The 21,355-nt window shown below is 43.0% G+C and overlaps 1 protein-coding gene across 4 annotated transcripts in view; it reads left to right on the top strand.

The window, feature by feature from the left end:
• Positions 1 to 13,390: 13,390 nt before the first annotated feature.
• Positions 13,391 to 21,355, top strand: part of mio (GATOR complex protein mio) — a 229,792-nt gene continuing 221,827 nt past the window's right edge. For 3 of the 4 annotated variants that reach the window (XR_011392157.1, XM_070086367.1, XM_070086365.1), the window contains exons 1-3: positions 13,395 to 13,527; positions 13,944 to 14,008; positions 20,941 to 21,107. Coding sequence is in view for 3 of the 4 variants with exons in the window: in XM_070086367.1 (XP_069942468.1) it covers positions 13,489 to 13,527; positions 13,944 to 14,008; positions 20,941 to 21,107 (271 nt within the window). In the remaining variant the exon portion in view is untranslated. Of the gene's footprint in view, positions 13,528 to 13,943; positions 14,009 to 20,940; positions 21,108 to 21,355 lie in introns of all 4 variants that reach the window. The other variant, XM_070086366.1, reaches the window with a different exon arrangement.

Below are 21,355 nucleotides of genomic sequence, written 5' to 3'. Positions count from 1 at the left end.
TCAAAGGCAATGGGACCAGACAACATCTCCCTGTGGGTCCTTAGAGAAGGAACAGAAATGCTGTGTGTGCCACTAACCACAATCTTCAATACATCCCTTGAAAATGGGCAAGTACCTGACGTATGGAAGACGGCAAATGTAGTACTCATATTTAAAAAAGGAGACAAAAAAGAGGCACTAAACTATAAACCAGTGTCACTGACGTGCATAGTATGCAAAGTAATGGAGATTATCAAGGAGAGTGGTGGAGCATCTGGAATGGAACAAGAGTATAAGCGCCAACCAGCACGGTTTTATGGAAGGCAAATCCTGTGTCACAAACCTACTGGAGTTTTATGATAAAGTAACTGAAGTAAAACACGAGAGAGAGGGGTGGGTTGATTACATCTTCTTGGACTGCAAAAAGGCCTTTGACACAGTTCCTCACAGGAGATTGGTGCAGAAGCTAGATGATCAGGCGCATATAACAGGAGGGGTCTGCAATGGGTCAGAGAATATCTAACAGGGAGGCAACAACGAGTCATGGTACGTGATGAGGTATCACAGTGGGCACCTGTGATGAGCGGAGTCCCACAGGGGTCGGTCCTAGGACCAGTGCTATTTCTGGTATATGTGAATGACATGATGGAAGGGTTAGACTCAGAAGTGTCCCTGTTTGCAGATGTGAAGTTAATAAGGAGAATTAAATCAAATGAGATCAGGTAGGATTCCAGAGAGACCTGGACAGGCTGGACACCTGGTCCAGCAACTGGCTTCTCGAATTTAACCCCGCCAAATGCAAAGTCATGAAGATCGGGGAAGGGCAAAGAAGACTGCAGAAGGAGTATAGGCTAGGTGGCCAAAGACGGTAAACCTCGCTCAGGGAGAAAGATCTTGGGGTGAGTATAACACCGAGCATGTCTCCGGAAGCACACATCAACCAGATAACTGCAACAGCATGTGGGCGCTTGGCAAACCTGAGAATAGCCTTCCGATACCTCTGTAAGGAATCGTTCAAGACACTGTACACCGTGTACGTCAGGCCCATATTGGAGTATGCAGCACCTGTTTGGAACCCACACTTGATCAAGCACGTCAAGAAATTAGAGAAAGTGCAAAGGTTTGCGACAAGGTTAGTTCCAGAGCTATGGGGAATGTCCTACGAAGAAAGGTTGAGGGATATCGGCCTGACGACATTGGTGGACAGGAGAGTTAGGGGAAACATGATAACTACATACAAAATACTGTGTGGAATAGACAAGGTGGACAGAGACAGGATGTTCCAGAGAGCAGATACAGAAACAAGGGGTCACAAGTGGAAGTTGAAGACCCAGATGAGTCAAAGAGATGTTAGGAAGTATTTCTTCAGTCATAGAGTAGTCAGGAAGTGGAATAGCCTAGCAAGTGAGGTAGTGGAGGCAGGAACCATACATAGCTTTAAGATGAGGTATGATAAAGCTCATGGAGCAGGGAGAGAGAGGACCTAGTAGCACTCAGCGAAGAAGCGGGGCCGGGAGCTGAGTCTCGACCCCTCCAACCACAATTAGGTGAGTACAAGATTGGGGAAGGGCAAAGAAGACCACAGACACAGTATAGTCTAGGTGGCCAAAGACTGCAAACCTCACTCAAGGAAAAAGATTTGGGGGTGAGTATAACACTGAGCACATCTCCTGAGGCGCACCTCAATCAGATAACTGCTGCAGCGTACGGGCGTCTGGCAAACCTATGTGTGGAAAATAAATTCCCAAAATTATACTGTATATATTTTTATAATGTAAATATACATGATTAATGCATTACTGTTGTTCTAAATTGTATTTTGAATAGAACCAACTGGGTTCGCCCTGCTCCTGCGCGGATGTGCGGGGGGGGCAGGTCGAGTCAGGGCATGGAGAGGCGGGAGTGTTTTGAATGTAGTGAGGAGGCTGTGAAAACATGGGACCAGGAAATTGGTGTTCACGGCAGCCTAAGGATTAATATAGGCCTCACTTCATAATAGGAAGTGTCGTAACTGTTCCTGGTGAAGAGTGAGGGAACGGGATTTACGGGACCACCGTAATAAAGTGGTAAAATTAGTGAATAATGGTATGACTGGTGGGGACTGGCGCGTCGCCATGGAGTGTCCCAGGGAAAATACCCGTGATTTAATCATCACTCATCGGTCTCAGATCTTAATGGAGTGACCTGTAATGTGTATAATAATTATGAGACATTAAATCGTCTTGTGAATGGTAATGTAATCAGTGATAATAACATTAAGTTAAGAGAATGCGGGAAGTGAAATAAGTCACCCTGCTCCGAGTGAACACAAGGTTTAGCGCTTCCCCTTGATTATAATAATAATAATCTGAGTGAACACGTGGTTCCCGTCCCAAGGATAGTGAAGTTTTATGGAGTCACGACTTCTAAACCGGGACAAACCAACGGATACCTCGTCCTGCTGGAATAAAAACCATGTCAGTGTAGCAGGACATCGAAATGAGATGGTGAATGGAGGAAATAAGGAGCATCAGTCACCCACAGTTAAGTAACCTTTCTAGTTATAGCAGACTGGTACTGGCCAGTTAGGTATGTTGTAATTGGATAGGTTATGGGTGATCCAGCTACATCAAGTGCCCACCAGAGAATATCTGGTAAGTGGTGGGATTATGTACAAATGTTTTTCCTTGATGGATGTATCCATGTGTAACCTACTCCCCCCCCCCCCTTCATTCAGTTAAACTAATATAATCTATACAGTCCACAATTAATTAGTAGCGCCGTACTTGAGGGTGCTATCCAATTTATACTGGTCTCGGATAGATATGGATAAGATTGTGAGGGTCGAGGGGGCCACCTGCAGTGACCAGAGGTGGTTAAGTTTTCTCACATGTCTACACGGGGTGACACCCGGTGGCCTGGTGGCTAAAGCTCCCGCTTCACACACGGAGGGCCCGGGTTCGATTCCCGGCGGGTGGAAACATTCGACACGTTTCCTTACACCTGTTGTCCTGTTCACCTAGCAGCAAATAGGTACCTGGGTGTTAGTCGACTGGTGTGGGTCGCATCCTGGGGGACAAGATTAAGGACCCCAATGGAAATAAGTTAGACAGTCCTCGATGACGCACTGACTTTCTTGGGTTATCCTGTGTGGCTAACCCTCCGGGGTTAAAAATCCGAACGAAATCTTATCTTATCTTATCTTATCTTATCTTGTCTCCCAATGAAATTACTCGTATGCATGTAATGTTGAGGTACGTACAGGTAATCACCCTAAAAAAATTTCCATATCTGCCCGTTGTTCCTTCCTGAACCGGATGCAATCAGTGAAAAAATTAGTTGAATTAATTACTTAATAATTAAGTGACTGATTGAAGGAACGAAATCTTATCTTAAGTGGGTATAGAGTACACAAATTTAATCGATCGTGTGGTGGATGATAATTAGCCTAATTAATTGCTAGCACATGTGTGGCTAGGATTTATACAAGAGTAAAGTGCAAGAATTACTCTTATAAGGCGCCTACTTAAGTTGTATAATCAGTGATTAATAATTCTCTAACCATGACTGGATCTGATGGAGTCAATGTGGCTGACAAGTCCGTGGATTTTAGAGTAATGAAAGCATCATTACAGGCTATTAAAGGCCATGTGGCGAAGGCATACAAGTGCTTGGATTTAATGAATCAAAGAACCGTGAAACCTAATGAATTAAAGTTATATTTAGATGCTTTAGAGAGTAGATTTGAGTTGTACAAATTGTGGTTTAAAGACTGTGAAAGAGACCTGCTGGAGAATTGTGCAGATGGAATGGAAATGAATGTTTTAATTAATCAACATTACAAATTGGAAGAAAAACTGTCTTGTAAAAGTAAGGCTTTGAATAAATTAAAGGGTGTAAGCCAGGCAGTCGATCAACCTATTAATGCAAAGGGTGTGTTTGCCAAAACCTCCAGAGTACGGTCTGGAGGAAATCAGACTAGGTCGGCAAGAATTAATTGGTCAATTGCAGACCAGTCAGCCAAACAGTTCTAAGGATATAACACATAATGACTCTGAAGTATCTGTCAAGTCTCAAAAGGGAAAAATAATCCCAGTGGTGATAATCATAAGAGTTAAATAGGCACGTATCAAGTGACAGGAATCAGAAATAGTGGTTCCTCACATCAAGGTAAGAGGAATTAGTACCTCAATAAGGGTAACCCAGTTAATAAGAGGTCAGGCAAGGAAAAGAGAGACTGTCTCTTCTGTAAGGGTACTCATTTCACTAAAAATTGTAATGCCTATAATTCATGGGATATTAAAGTGGAAAGAATGAAAGAACTTGACAGATTTATCAGATGTCTAGACAATCATAATGTAAAGGATTGTCATACCAAATGGAACAGTTGTTATCAATGCAACAAGGGAAGGCACCATACAGTTATGTGCAGGGTTGTATGTAATTCTTATAATGATGGTGACAATAATGATAATGTTAATAACCCTTACGCTACAGTGATTGATGTAAAGGTTGCAGCTAATGGCAATAATGATGGCCTAGCTGAGGTAGCCTTGCCGGTGTTGGATGTAATAATTCAGGATAAAGGGCATAAATCCAAAACCATGCGGCGTCACTCAACACTGGTACGGGCCATGTAATATATGGCAGACTACCGCCTTGTAATAATGACTTGAGGAAGTAGTGAATACAGTCACGGTGTATTACTCATAAAAGGTCAACCAAGTACAAGTATTCTTCTATCGAGAATGATGTTGAACCAGTCTAATTTGTGGGAGCTGGACAGCATAGGGATTAATATAAATGAGGAAAGTCCAAATGATTCCTTTACTCAAGAACAATACCTGAAGGATGTTAAATTTGAATCTGGACATTACTGGGTGCGACTTCCGTGGAAGCTCAACCGTCCAGAATTATCTACTAATTATAGGATGGCGTATGGACAGTTAACGGGCCCAGCTCTGCGAACTGAGCAAGACACCAAAATTGTTGACTGCTTATAAAGATACAATTAATAAACAGTTAAATAATAAATTGTTCTTACTTCAGGCGACGATAAATGCACACCTTAAGTGCACAGGTGGTCCACTGAGCGAAGTAATTGGGTAAACAATCTTATGTGGACAATTTCCGGGTGTGACGTCAACTGAAGAGGAACTAATGAGGATATGTGAAGGGGTAAATGAAATAATACAAGGTGCAAGGATGCCCCTGAGGGAATGGAACAGTAATTAGTCCATTTTGAGGAATCAATAAATATAGATAGCCCTGGAGTTGAAGTGCCTATATGCAGTAATGTGCTGGGGCTGACTTGGGACACTGAGAGAGACTTGTTATTGTTAATGTCTCATAATTCCAGTATGCCCAATGGATTAACCCAGGGAGCATAGGCTTATGCCCCTGAGGGAATGGAACAGTAATTAGTCCATTTTGAGGGATCAATAAATATGGATGGCCATGGAGTTGAAGTGCCTATATGCAGTAATGTGCTGGGGCTGACTTGGGACACTGAGAGAGACTTGTTATTGTTAAAGTCTCATAATTCCAGTATGCCCAATAAATTAACCCAGAGAGCATAGGCTTAGTGTCACACCTTACAATAAGAGGGAAACTGTTAATACCAGAAGCATGGAGGCCTGAGTGTGCTTTGGATGGAACCCTACCTGAGGAGTTAACAGGTGGAAAGAATTAATGGGTGATTATGTAAATACCAGTGTTGGAGTTCCCAAGCCAGGTGGCCAGTGAAGATGGGAAAATTGTACTCCACGTTATTTAAGTCGTCTAACAACGACCTCCGCCCGGCCGCAGTGTGGAAAATAAATTCCCATAATTATACTGTATATATTTTTATAATGTAAATATACATGATTAATGCATTACTGTTGTTCTAAATTGTATTTTGAATAGAACCAACCGGGTTTGCCTTGCGCCTGCGCAGATGTGCGGGGGGGGACAGGTCGAGTCAGGGCATGGAGAGGCAGGAGTGTTTTGAAGGTAGTGAGGAGGCTGTGAAAACATGGGACCAGGAAATTGGCGTTCACGGCGGCCTAAGGATTAATATAGGCCTCACTTCATAATAGGAAGTGTCGTGACTGTTCCTGGTGAAGAGTGAGGGAATGGAATTTCGGGACCACCGTAATAAAGTGGTAAAATTAGTGAATAATGGTATGACCAGTGGGGACTGGCGTGCCGCCATGGAGTGTCCCGGGGAAAATACCCGTGATTTAATCATCACTCATCGGTCTCAGATCTTAATGGAGTGACCTGTAATGTGTATAATAATTATGAGATGTTAAATCGTCTTGTGAATAGTAATGTAATCAGTGATAATAACATTAAGTTAAGAAAATGCGGGAAGTGAAATAAGTCACCCTGCTCCGAGTGAACACGTGGTTCCCGTCCCAAGGATAGTGAAGTTTTATGGAGTCACGACTTCTAAACCGGGACAAACCAATGGATACCTCATTCTGCTGGAATAAGAACCGTGTTGGTGTAGCAGGACATTGAAATGAGATGGTGAATGGAGGAAATAAGGAGCATCAATCACCCACAGTTAAGTAACCTTTCTAGTTATAGCAGACTGATACTGGCCAGTTAGGTATGTTGTAATTGGATAGGTTATGGGTGATCCAGCCACATCAAGTGACCACCAGAGAATATCTGGTAAGTGGTGGGATTATGTACAAATGTTTTTCCTTGATGGATGTATCCATATGTAACCTTCCCCTCCCCCTTCATTCAGTTAAACTAATATAATTTATACAGTCCACAATTAATTAGTAGTGCCGTACTTGAGGGTGCTGTGGAAAATTTTTATTTTTCCGAAACTATAGTGCCTAATAGGTGTTTAATGTGTCGATATGAGTCAAAAATATATTTGACAATAGGATAGAACCAAGAGTTCCCTTTGCGCATGCGCAGATGTGCGGGGGAAGAGGTCGACTCGGGCCATGGGGGAAGCGGGAGTTTTTTGAAGGTAGTGAGGAGGCTGGGAAAGCATGGAACCAGGAAATTGGCGTTCACGGCGGCCTAAGGATTAATATGGGCCTCACTTCATAATAGAAAGTGTCGTAACTGTTCCTGGTGAAGAGTGAGGGAACGGGATTTACGGGACCACCGTAAAAAGGTGGTAAAATTAGTGAATAATGGTTCGACCGGGTGTGACTGGTGCGCGGCCATGGTGTGTGTCCAGGGGAAATACCCGTGTGTTAATCCTCACTCATCGGCCTCAGATCTTAATGGAGTGACCTCTAATGTGTATAATAATTATGGGACGTTAAATCGTCTTGTGAATGGTAATGTAATCAGTGATAATAACATTGAGTTAAGAGAATGCGGGATGTGAAATAGATTGCCCTGCTCCGAGTGAACGCGTGATTCTCGTACCGAGGATAGAGAAGCTTCTAAACCGGGACAAACCGACGGATACCTCGTCCTGCTGGAATAAGAACCGTGTCGGTGTAGCAGGACATCGAAATGAGATGGTGAATGGAGGGAATAAGGAGTATCAATCACCCACAGTTAAGTAACCCTTCTAGTTATAGCAGACTGATGCTGGCCAGTTAGGTATGTTGTAATTGGATAGGTTATGAGTGATCCAGCTACATCAAGTGACCACCAGAGAATATCTGGTAAGTGGTGAGATTATGTATAAGTGTTTTCCTTGATGGATATATCCATGTGCAAACTACCCCACCCCCCTTCATTCAGTTAAACTAATATAATCTATACAGTCCACAATTAATTAGTAGCACCGTACTTGTGGGTGCTATCCAATCCATACTGGTCTCAGATAGATATGGATAAGATTGTGAGGTCGAAGGAACCACTTGCCGTGACCAGGGGTGGTTAAGTTTTCTCACATGTCTACACGGGATGACTACGGTAAACAATATGGTTGTCTCCCAATGAGTTTACTTGTATGTATATAATGTTGAGGTACATACAGGTAATCACCCCTATAAAATTTTCCATAGGTGCTATCCAATTTATACTGGTCTCGGATAGATATGGATAAGATTGTTAGGGTCGAGGGGGCCACCTGCAGTGACCAGAGGTGGTTAAGTTTTCTCACATGTCTACACGGGGTGACTACGGTAAACAATATAGTTGTTGTCTCCCAATGAGATTACTCGTATGCATGTAATGTTGAGGTACGTACAGGTAATCACCCTAAAAAATTTTCCATACTATGCATAGCGTTCCGATACCTCAGTAAGGAATCGTTCAAGACTGGTTTGCGTGCAGCCAGCAGCAACAGCCTGGTTGATCAGGCTCTGATCCACCAGGAGGCCTGGTCACAGACCGGGCCGTGGGGGCGTTGACCCCCGGAACTTTCTCCAGGTAAACTCCAGGTAATTTACGTTAGGCCCATACTGGAGTACGCAGCACCAGTTTGGAATCCACACCTGGTCAAGCAGGTCAAGAAATTAGAGAAAGTGCAAAGGTTTGCAGCAAGACTAATCCTAGAGCTAAGGGGATTGTCCTACGAAGAAAGGTTAAAGGAAATCAGCCTGACGACACTGGAGGATAGGAGGGTCAGGGAAGACATGATGACGACATATAAAATGCTGCACGGAACAGACAAGGTGGACAAAGATGGGATGTTCCAGAGATGGGACACAGAAACAAGAGGTCACAATTGGAGGGTGAAGACTCAGATGAATCAAAGGGATGTTAGAGTAGTTAGGCAGTGGAATAGCCAGTGGAAAGCCAGCAACAAACAACAAAATACCTTTCATCCGTGGACTGGAGTTTACCTGGAAAGAGTTCCGGGGGTCAACGCCCCCGCGGCCCGGTCTGTGACCAGGCCTCCTGGTGGATCAGAGCCTGATCAACCAGGCTGTTGCTGCTGGCTGCATGCAAACCAACGTACGAGCCACAGCCCGGCTGGTCAGGAACCGACTTTAGGTGCTTGTCCAGTGCCAGCTTGAAGACTGCTTGCAGAGGCAAAGGCAATGTTCGCGGCTTTCACTGAGACCCACATAAAGGATCACTTGGACAACGAAATATGGATCCCAGGTTACAACCTATTCAGATGTGACAGAGTGAACAGGCAAAAGGGAAGGGTTGGCCTGAACATTGCAGAGTCACTTGTTTGCACAGAACTGCTTAATGCCTCAAATGATGTAGTGGAAGTTTTAGCAGTAAAGGTCGAGAACCAAAACCTAGTCATTGTGGTAGTCTACAAGCCTCCGGATGCAACATCCCAGCAATTCCAGGAACAGCTGTTAAAAATTGACCACTGTCTGGAAAATCTTCCAGCTCCTGCACCCAGCATCTTGTTCCTGGGGGATTTCAACTTAAGGCACCTAAAATGGAGGAATATAGCAAATAATATTGTTGCAGTAATAACACCAGAAGGCAGCTCTGATGAAAACTCACACTCACACGAGCTTTTAAATCTCTGCACAAAATTCAATTTAAACCAGCAAATAATAGAGCCTACTAGACTGGTGAATGCACTAGACCTCATCTTCACTAACAATGATGATCTGATAAGCAATGTCACCATATCAAAAACAATATACTCAGATCACAACATAATTGAGGTTCAGACATGTATGCGTGGAGCCCCAGACCGACATAATGAGACTAGTCACGAGGGAGCATTCACCAAATTCAACTTCAATAACAAAAACATAAAGTGGGACCAAGTAAACCAAGTCCTAACCGATATAAGCTGGGAAGATATACTAAGCAACACAGACCCCAACTTATGCCTAGAACAGATTAACTTGGTGGCACTCGATGTATGCACAAGGCTTATTCCTCTAAGAAAAAGGAGGAGTAGATGTAAAATAGAAAGAGACAGGCGCTCCCTTTACAGGCGACGGAAAAGAATAACAGAGCAGCTAAAAGAGGTCAATATATCTGAAATGCGTAGGGAGACACTGGTCAGAGAAATAGCAAGCATCGAACTTAAGCTAAAGGAATCTTATAGGAGTCAGGAATCGCGGGAAGAACTTAAAGCCATAAATGAAATCGAAAGAAACCCGAAGTATTTCTTCTCCTATGCCAAATCAAAGTCGAGAACAACGTCCAGTATTGGGCCCCTACTTAAACAAGATGGGTCCTACACAGATGACAGCAAGGAAATGAGTGAGCTACTCAAGTCCCAATATGACTCAGTTTTTAGCAAGCCGCTAACCAGACTGAGAGTCGAAGATCAAAATGAATTTTTTATGAGAGAGCCACAAAATTTGATTAACACAAGCCTATCCGATGTTATTCTGACGCCAAATGACTTCGAACAGGCGATAAATGACATGCCCATGCACTCCGATGTTATTCTGACGCCAAATGACTTCGAACAGGCGATAAATGACATGCCCATGCACTCTGCCCCAGGGCCAAACTCATGGAACTCCGTGTTCATCAAGAACTGCAAGAAGCCCCTGTCACGAGCCTTTTCCATCCTATGGAGAGGGAGCATGGACACGGGGGTCGTCCCACAGTTACTAAAAACAACAGACATAGCCCCACTCCACAAAGGGGGCAGTAAAGCAACAGCAAAGAACTACAGACCAATAGCACTAACATCCCATATCATAAAAATCTTTGAAAGGGTCCTAAGAAGCAAGATCACCACCCATCTAGAAACACATCAGTTACACAACCCAGGGCAACATGGATTTAGAACAGGTCGCTCCTGTCTGACTCTACTGGATCACTACGACAAGGTCCTAAATGCACTAGAAGACAAAAAGAATGCAGATGTAATATATACAGACTTTGCAAAAGCCTTCGACAAGTGTGACCATGGCATAATAGCGCACAAAATGCGTGCTAAAGGAATAACAGGAAAAGTCGGTCGATGGATCTATAATTTCCTCACTAACAGAACACAGAGAGTAGTCGTCAACAGAGTAAAGTCCGAGGCAGCTACGGTGAAAAGCTCTGTTCCACAAGGCACAGTACTCGCTCCCATCTTGTTCCTCATCCTCATATCCGGCATAGACAAGGATGTCAGCCACAGCACCGAGTCTTCCTTTGCAGATGACACCCGAATCTGCATGACAGTGTCTTCCATTGCAGACACTGCAAGGCTCCAGGCGGACATCAACCAAATCTTTCAGTGGGCTGCAGAAAACAATATGAAGTTCAACGATGAGAAATTTCAATTACTCAGATATGGTAAACACGAGGAAATTAAATCTTCATCAGAGCACAAAACAAATTCTGGCCACAAAATAGAGCGAAACACCAACGTCAAAGACCTGGGAGTGATCATGTCGGAGGATCTCACCTTCAAGGACCATAACATTGTATCAATCGCATCTGCTAGAAAAATGACAGGATGGATAATGAGAACCTTCAAAACTAGGGAGGCCAAGCCCATGATGACACTCTTCAGGTCACTTGTTCTATCTAGGCTGGAATACTGCTGCACACTAACCGCACCTTTCAAGGCAGGTGAAATTGCTGACCTAGAAAATGTACAGAGAACCTTCACGGCGCGCATTACGGAGATAAAACACCTCAATTACTGGGAGCGCTTGAGGTTCCTAAACCTGTATTCCCTGGAACGCAGGCGGGAGAGATACATGATTATATACACCTGGAAAATCCTAGACGGACTAGTACCGAACTTGCACACGAAAATCACTCACTACGAAAGCAAAAGACTTGGCAGACGATGCAACATCCCCCTAATGAAAAGCAGGGGTGTCACTAGCACGTTAAGAGACCATACAATAAGTGTCAGGGGCCCGAGACTGTTCAACTGCCTCCCAGCATACATAAGGGGGATTACCAACAGACCCCTGGCAGTCTTCAAGCTGGCACTGGACAAGCACCTAAAGTCTGTTCCTGACCAGCCGAGCTGTGGCTCGTACGTTGGTTTGCGTGCAGCCAGCAGCAACAGCCTGGTTGATCAGGCTCTGATCCACCAGGAGGCCTGGTCACAGACCGGGCCGCGGGGGCGTTGACCTCCGGAACTCTCTCCAGGTAAACTCCAGGTCCAGTGGAGGCGGGAACCATACATAGTTTTAAGACAAGGTTTGATAAAGCTCATGGAGCAGGGAGAGAGAGGACCTAGTAGCAATCAGTGAAGAGGCGGGGCCAGGAGCTATGACTCGACCCCTGCAACCACAAATAGGTGAGTACACACACGAGGACGATGCAGAACTACAAAGGGATCTGGACAGGCTGCGGGGTCTGGTCCAGCAATTGGCTCCTGGAGTTCAATCCCACCAAGTGCAAAGTCATGAAGATTGGGGAATGGCAAAGAAGACTGCAGATGGGGTACAGCTTAGGGGGCCAGAGACTACAAACCTCACTCAAGGAAAAAGATCTTGGGGTGAGTATAACACCGGGCACATCTCCTGAAGCGCACATCAACCAAATAACTGCTGCAGCATGTGGGCGCCTAGCAAACCTCAGAACAGCATTCCGACATCTTAATAAGGAATCGCTCATGACCCTGTACGCTGTGTACGTTAGGCCCATATTTGAGTATGCGGCACCAGTTTGGAACCCACACCTAGCCAAGCACGTAAAGAAACTACAGAAAGTGCAAAGGTTTTCAGCAAGACTAGTCCCCGAGCTAAGGGGTATGTCCTACGAGGAGAGGTTAAAGGAACTCGACCTGACGGCACTGGAGGACAAGCGAGATAGGGGGGACATGATAACGACATACAAAATACTGAGAGGAATTGACAATGTGGACAGAGAATGTTCCAGAGATGGGACACAGCCACAAGGGGTCACAGTTGGAAGTTGAAGACTCAGATGAATCGCAGGGATGTTTGGAAGTATTTCTTCAATCACAGGGTCAGTGGAAAGTGGAATAGTTTGGGAAGCGATGTAGTGGAGGCAGGATCCATTCATGGCTTTAAGAAGAGGTATGATAAAGCTCATAGTGCAGGGAGAGTGACCCAGTAGCGACCAGTGAAGAGGCAGGACCAGGAGCTATGAATCGACCCCTGCAACCACAACTAGGTGAGTACACACACACACACACACACACACACACACACACAGGAGCTAAGACTCGACCCCTGCAACCACAAATAGGTGAGTACACACACACACACACACACACACACACACACACACACACACACACACTATTCCAGGAAGTGGAATAGTTTGGGAAGCGATGTAGTGGAGGTAGGATCCATACATAGCTTTAAGCAGAGGTATGATAAAGCTCACGGTTCAAGGAGAGTGACCCAGTAGCGACCAGTGAAGAAGCGAGGCCAGGAGCTGTGAATCGACCCCTGCAACCACAACTAGATGAGTACAACTAGGTGAGTACACACACACACACGTGGTAATGCTTTATTTACAGTGAGCAAAGTCAGGGTATTTTTCCAGAATGGTCTGTAATATACCATTGCGGATAAAATACTTTGACATATCTTGAACATTTCTAAGTGAGTTGTCTCTGAATTCATTCGTTACCAAGCGAACCATGAGTCACCTGATTTTTGCGCTACCGTTCACAAGATGAGCATCGGGTGCACAATAAACTAACGGCTTAGGCGGAACAACCAAAAATGGTTAGGAGATCAATTGTCCATCATAATGAAGAGAGTTAAGCATATTTATGGAGAATGTGACCAGGTGAGTAGATAGTACGATGTTGCTGTTGCTAGACTAAGTATAGGCTATTGAGTATCTCTGGTATTGTAGTTTGTACAGAGATGCCGATGATATACAATGCAAAGTGTGTGGACAGAGACAGGGCCATGCACTGGAGGATTATATTTTAAGAGTGTCTAAGCATCCAACTTTGCAGAGAAACCTTCATGCAAATCTTACAGTATATGGCAACACTCCCTTGTTAATGATAAGCTCTCTGAAATCTTGAGACAACCCACATTTTGCGTCTACTAGATAAATGACCAATGTTTAATAGTAATAAGATACTTTGATTTCATGAGACTGTCTCCATATTGTATTGTGTTTATTAGCTATATGAATAAAATACTGTACAGTTTATGAAATAACTATCATATTGTTTTTCATGTTGTATTTAGGCCCAGTGTAAGCTGTCAGTCACCCTTGTAAACCCAACAACAACAAGAAGAAGCTCAAACCTCGGGTATATTATTTACTTCTCTCTAAGTTATTTTGGCTTTGTATTAAAATCTTTATTAGTTAATAATTTAAATCAGTACATACGTTACATTTTTAAAGAAAATGATGAATGTTAGGAGGAAAGTGATTTATTGCAGTTTTGTAATATAATGTTCTTAGAAGTCACCATTGTAATATGTATACAAGCAGTTGTTATATATCTGAACCCATCAGAAGATGTTCTTTGATTATTGTGAAGGAGATACTTCATTCAAGGAATTATTTCTGTTATTTTATACATTGGCCCTCTGAGGGCCTCACACTGCCTGTGTACCTTGAGTTTACCTGGAGAGGGTTTCGGGGGTCAACGCCCCCGCGGCTCGGTCTGAGACCAGGACGTGTGGTGGATCAGGGTCTGATCAACCAGGCTGCTACTACTGACCACATGCAAGCTGACGTACGAACCACAGCCCGGCTGGTCAGGTACTGACTTTAGGTGCCTGTCCAGTGCCTGCTTGAAGACAGCCAGGGGTCTATTGGTAATCCCCCTTATGTATGCTGGGAGGCAGTTAAACAGTCTTGGGCCCCTGGCACTTACTGTGTCATCTCTCAGTGTACCTGTGGCACCCCTTCTTTTCATATGGGGAATGTTGCATCTCCTGCCGAGTCTTTTGCTTTCATAGGGAGTGATTGTCGTGTGCAAGTTTGGTACTAACCGCTCTAGGATTTTCCAAGTGTATATTATTATGCATCTTTCTTGCCTGCATTCCAGGGAATACAAATCAAGGGACTTCAACTGTTCCCAGTGATTTAGGTGCCTTATCGTACTTATGTGTGCCATGAAAGTTCTGTGTACACTCTCCAGGTCTGCAGTGTCGCCAGCCTTGAAGGGTGCCATTAGTGTACAGCAGCATTCCAGCCTAGAGAGCACTAGCGATTTGAAGAGAATCATCATGGGCTTGGCGTCCCTTGGCTGGAAGGTTCTCATTATCCATCCTATGATTTTCCTAGCAGATGTGGTAGATACATTGTTTTGATCTTTGAAGGCAAGATCCTCTGACAGTATCAATCCCAGGTTCTTCACATTACTGTTTTGCTCTGCTGTATGGATAGAATTTGTTGTATACCTTGATATAGTTTTAATTTCCTCAAGTTTTCCATATCTGAGCAGTTGACATTTCTCTTCATTGAGTTGCCCATTTGAAGATTTGGTTCATATCCTCTTGGAGTCTCACGGTGTCTACGATGGAGGTGACTGTCATGGCAATTTGGGTGTCATCCGCAAAGGAAGACACAGAGCTATGGCCTACATCTATGTCTATGCCAGATATGAGGATGAGGAATACGATGGGAGCAAGTACTGTGCCTTGTGGAACACAGCTTTTCACTGTAGCTGCCTCAGACTTTACTCTGTTTACTATTTCTCTTTGTGTTCTTTTGGCAGGAAGTTGTAGATTCGTTTACCAACTTTTCCTGTTCTGGTGGTTCAGTCTCCGGCACGGGTGGAGATATTTTGCATGTTTCCTTACACTTGTTGTCTCTATTCATCTAGCAGTAAGTAGGTACCTGGGTGTTAGTCAACTGGTGTGGGTTGCATCTTGGGGGACAAGATTGAAGGACCCCAATATGTATTATTCAGACCTCAATAAGACCAACACCAATCAAGTTGAAGAACAGCTTCCAAGTTAAATTAGTTTTGACAGTCAGTGGCATTGCAGCTAACATTTCTAAAATTTTTGACAGAAAACTAGCTAAAATATCCACAAACTCTTCAACTACTCTGGAGGCCTGGTCACAGACCGGGCCGCGGGGGCGTTGACCCTTGGAACTCTCTCCAGGTAAACTCCAGATAAACTATCCAGTCATTCCTGGAGTGGAACCACAGTCGATGGCCTCCACTCCAAACCAACAGATACAGATACTAATGCTGGAAAAAAATCTCCCCCCCCCAGTACCAACAATACCACCAGTCCGATGACATTCTTTGCAAATATACAGGGTCTAAAGCCAGCAACAAACAACAAAACACCTTTCATCCATGGACTGCTTGCAGAGGCAAAGGCAATGTTCGCGGCTTTCACTGAGACCCCACATAATGAGATTAGTCACGAGGGAGCATTCACCAAATTCAACTTCAATAACAAAAACATAAAGTGGGACCAAGTAAACCAAGTCCTAACCGATATAAGCTGGGAAGATATACTAAGCAACACAGACCCCAACTTATGCCTAGAACAGATTAACTCAGTGGCACTCAATGTATGCACAAGGCTTATTCCTCTAAGAAAAAGGAGGAGATGTAAAATAGAAAGAGACAGGCGCTCCCTTTACAGGCGATGGAAAAGAATAACAGAGCGGCTAAAAGAGGTCAATATATCTGAAATGTGTAGGGAGACACTGGTCAGAGAAATAGCAAGCATCGAACTTAAGCTAAAGGAATCTTATAGGAGTCAGGAATTGTGGGAAGAACTAAAAGCCATAAATGAAATCGAAAGAAACCCAAAGTATTTCTTCTCCTATGCCAAATCAAAGTCGAGAACAACGTCCAGTATTGGGTCCCTACTTAAACAAGATGGGTCCAACACAGATGACAGCAAGGAAATGAGTGAGCTACTCAAGTCCCAATATGACTCAGTTTTTAGCAAGCCGCTAACCAGACTGAGAGTCGAAGATCAAAATTAATTTTTTATGAGAGAGCCACAGAATTTGGTTAACACAAGCCTATCTGATGTTATCCTGACGCCAAATGACTTCGAACAGGCGATAAATGACATGCCCATGCACTCTGCCCCAGGACCAGACTCGTGGAACTCCGTGTTCATCAAGAACTGCAAGAAGCCCCTATCACTAGCTTTTACCATCCTATGGAGAGGGAGCACGGACACGGTGGTCGTCCCACAGTTACTAAAAACAACAGACAGCCCCACTCCACAAAGGGGGCAGTAAAGCAATAGCAAAGAACTACAGACCGATAGCACTAACATCCCATATCATAAAAATCTTTGAAAGGGTCCTAAGAAGCAAGGTCACCACCCATCTAGAAACCCATAAATTACACAACCCAGGTCAACATGGGTTTAGAACAGGTCGCTCCTGTCTGTCTCAACTATTGAATCACTACGACAAGGTCCTAGATGCACTAGAAGACAAAAAGAATGCAGATGTAATATATACAGACTTTGCAAAAGCCTTCGACAAGTGTGACCATGGCGTAATAGCCCACAAAATGCGTGCTAAAGGAATAACAGGAAAAGTCGGTCGATGGATCTATAATTTCCTCACTAACCGAACACGGAGTAGTAGTAGTCAACAGAGTAAAGCTATGGTGAAAAGCTCTGTTCCACAAGGCACAGTACTCACTCCCATCTTGTTCCTCATCCTCATATCTGACATAGACAAGGATGTCAGCCACAGCACTGTGTCTTCCTTTGCAGATGACACCTGAATCTCCATGACAGTGTCTTCCATTGCAGACACTGCAAGGCTCCAGGCAGACATCAACCAAATCTTTCAGTGGGCTGCAGAAAACAATATGAAGTTCAATGATGAGAAATTTCAATTACTCAGATATGGTAAACACGAGGAAATTAAATCCTCATCGGAGTACAAAACAAATTCTGGCCACAAAATAGAGCGAAACACCAACATCAAAGACCTGGGAGTGATCATGTCAGAGGATCTCACCTTCAAGGACCATAACATTGTATCAATCGCATCTGCTAGAAAAATGACAGGATGGATAATGAGAACCTTCAAAACTAGGGAGGCCAAGCCCATGATGACTCCCTTCAGGTCACTTGTTTTATCTAGGCTGGAATATTGCTGCACACTAACAGCACCTTTCAAGGCAGGTGAAATTGCTGACCTAGAAAATGTACAGAGAACCTTCACGGCGCACATAACAGAGATAAAACACCTAAATTGCTGGGAGCGCTTGAGGTTCCTGAACCTTTATTCCCTGGAACGCAGGAGGGAGAGATACATGATTATATACACCTGGAAAATCCTAGACGGACTAGTACCGAACTTGCACACGAAAATCACTCACTACGAAAGCAAAAGACTTGGCAGATGATGCAACATCCCCTCCAATGAAAAGCAGGGGTGTCACTAGCATGTTAAGAGACCATACAATAAGTGTCAGGGGCCCGAGACTGTTCAACTGCCTCCCAGCATACATAAGGGGGATTACCAACAGACCCCTGGTAGTCTTCAAGCTGGCACTGGACAAGCACCTAAAGTCTGTTCCTGACCAGCCGGGCTGTGGCTCGTACGTTGGTTTGCGTGCAGCCAGCAGTAACAGCCTGGTTGATCAGGCTCTGATCCACCAGGAGGCCTGGTCACAGACCGGGCCGCGGGGGCGTTGACCCCCGGAACTCTCTCCAGGTAAACTATTAGAAACCTACTGCAAAAACCCAAGAATAACTAGTATGAACGAGCACTGGAGTATACACTATACCATGTGGGGCATGTGACAAAGCATATGTGGGGGAAACAGCCAGATCTCTGGATATTTGGATCAGGAAACACAAAAACACTTGCAGCAATGATGACCGTAAAAACGTGTCTCTTCAACATATGGAAGATGTTGGACACCTTATGAAATTCAGTGAGGCTAGATTAATCATTAAGACATTAATCATTAAGACAGCTGTAGAAGCTGCCCTAATTTCTGTCGGTAACACTATCTATCAAAAGTTCGGAAGTTACACTACTTCCAAATTGCTAATCGACAGGATATTACCAGTTCTGGAGACCGCTTTAACATTATGTTAATAGGTTCTTCTCAAACCCAACCTCACTCACCACAATTACTACCACTACCCATGCGACATTCCACCTAACTCTTGCCACTATATACTCATTTTCTTAGTTGTCTCTGTATTAGGACTGATGAAGCCATTTGTGGTGAAACATTTCCTTTAATACGGTGGCCCATGGCCTGCTGCCAAAAGCTCTCGCTTCACACAGTGAGGATCCAGGTTCGATTCCCAGCGAGGGTTGAAACATTGGGCATGTTTCCTTACACCGGTTGACTATGTTCAACCATTAGTAAAATGGGTACCTGGGTGTTAGTTGACTGGTGTGGGCCGCATCCTGGGACAAAACTGACCTAATTTGCCCAAAATGCTCTGCATAACAAGCGACTTTCTATATAATAGTACATACTGTATGTCATTGATGTCAGCTAAGCCTGTATACCTTGTACATGTGCATGTACTTGTAGAAATAGATATTATTATTATTGTCAATAATAATAATATTTTTATAATGGAGACAAATGGTTTTTAGGACTTGATGTGCTGTTGGAGTGTAAGCAAGGTAACATTTATGAAGGGATTCAGGAAAACTGGCAGGCTGGACTTGATTCCTGGAGATGGGAAGTACGTACAGTGCTGACACTCTGAAGGAGGGGTATTAATGTTGCAGTTTTATAACTGTAGTGTAAACACTCCTCTGGCAAGACAGTGATGGAGTGAATGATGATGGAGGTTTTTCTTTTTTGGGCCACCCTGCCTTGGTGGGAAACAGCTGATGTGTAATAAAAAAATAAATTGTCCTGAACTGTACATGTGCCTTTTTTCACACCATGCCAGATACGTTTTGTCCTTTACATGATGAATATGGCCCACAGACCTCACCCCTCAAAAATTTATGCTTCTGCTCAATTAATGAGTCAAGCCAAGCAATCCTGAGAGCAACAGGCCTGATGGTCATTCTTCACACTCAGGAGTCCTCTACCTGTCCCTGTGATGAATTTGCTGAAGATACAAGTTCCTTCAATTTCTTTATCACAACCTGACATTACTAATTTATTGGGGGTTTTCATTGATGCTGGCTATTTTAACTTGGTGTGATTATATTTATTTGTCTTCAGCATTTGTTGCTTTTATTGTGTTGAGTTTGTCCTTTTTTATCATGTTGTGTATACATTTTTATGCCTCTGAAAATTGACCACAGAAGGGGTGATAGCATCCCACAGGCAACACTTTTAGGGTTAAAAATAAGACTGCATTCTTATATGTATAACTACATTTTATTTTCTTAATTTATGTTATTTATAATCACCATTTTTTCAAGTTTTATAATGACTCATTAATAGTTTTAATTTTAATCTTTCCCAAATACTACATAATTACGTATATACAATATTGTTAGTAATTTAACTTTTAAATTTCTAACAGTTATATAGAATAGTGTTAGTAATTTAAATGTTAATAATTCTTAATATTATATATTTTGTGAAAACCTTCTATTAGTTTTAATACTGCCCAAAACACTGTATAGGCCATGAGCTTTTCATTCAGTATCATGACCTATTTGTAACCCTGACCTAATAACTAGAATAAATAATGATTGAAACAGTGCTGTTTTTATACTTTAAGTTTTCTCAGCCAAACTAAGTTTAATTTTCAGCTTCATTTGGTGTGATCCTCACATTAACCTAAAACATTTCCATATTAGTACCACTTTTTGTCAATTTGAATTTTAAGATAAATTTGACATACCCCAATTGTTTACTTTAATATGCAAAACCATGTCCACATGTAACTCATTCACAAACCATTGTCATATCTTTTCTCTTACAGACAGATGAACTTAAATTACTGTTCTGTAAAGTATTTGTAATGCAGTAGCAGTAGTACGTCTCTCTAGAAAATATATAATGTTTTAAATTATGGCCTGATAGTTCTTCACAAACAGAATGCTTAAAGCTCACTCTATAGTAGTACGACATATATGCATAAGAACTTTATATTTTAACATTATTTATTACCTATAATCTTGATACCATAAATATAATATGGAATTAACCTATTTTTTATAGTATCCATTAGCTTCAGACTTCATACTGAGGGCCACATAATTAATGTAAACTATTGTATAATTATTTCTCAGATCAAAACTGAGCTTTGTTTCTGTTTGCTTATAACAGATATGTAATATATCTTCCAGTTACAATGCACACACTATATATCACCATTGGAGATTAAATATGAGTAGTGTGAGGGTGGACGTACAGTGGTCGCCAGTTGCGGCTGACCAGTTCCTCACATGGGGGTCTGACCTGCAGCTATACCAAGTTCAAGACATTGTCCCAAGTGAAACTGTGCAGTTGCCCCGTAAGTTACGACAGTTTTGTTTAAAATGAAATAACACATTTTAGTTTAAGAAATCAATGAATGAGAAAAAATAATATAGATTAACTCAGTGATTTCCCAGGCCCAAAACATTTTATTGTAATTTTCTTAAGAATGTTAGTATTAATGTAATAAGAGATATTGTTGTATATATGGCCACCTGCTCTATTAATTATCAAGAGGCTGGGTAGGTGCTCAGCATGAAAGACATATTTTTGTAAATATTGCAC

This window comes from Cherax quadricarinatus, chromosome 18 (genome assembly GCF_038502225.1).
Source record: "Cherax quadricarinatus isolate ZL_2023a chromosome 18, ASM3850222v1, whole genome shotgun sequence".
NCBI classification, from domain to species: domain Eukaryota; kingdom Metazoa; phylum Arthropoda; class Malacostraca; order Decapoda; family Parastacidae; genus Cherax; species Cherax quadricarinatus.
Note: the sequence above shows the minus strand (reverse complement) of the source record. Positions and strands in the feature narration are given on the sequence as shown.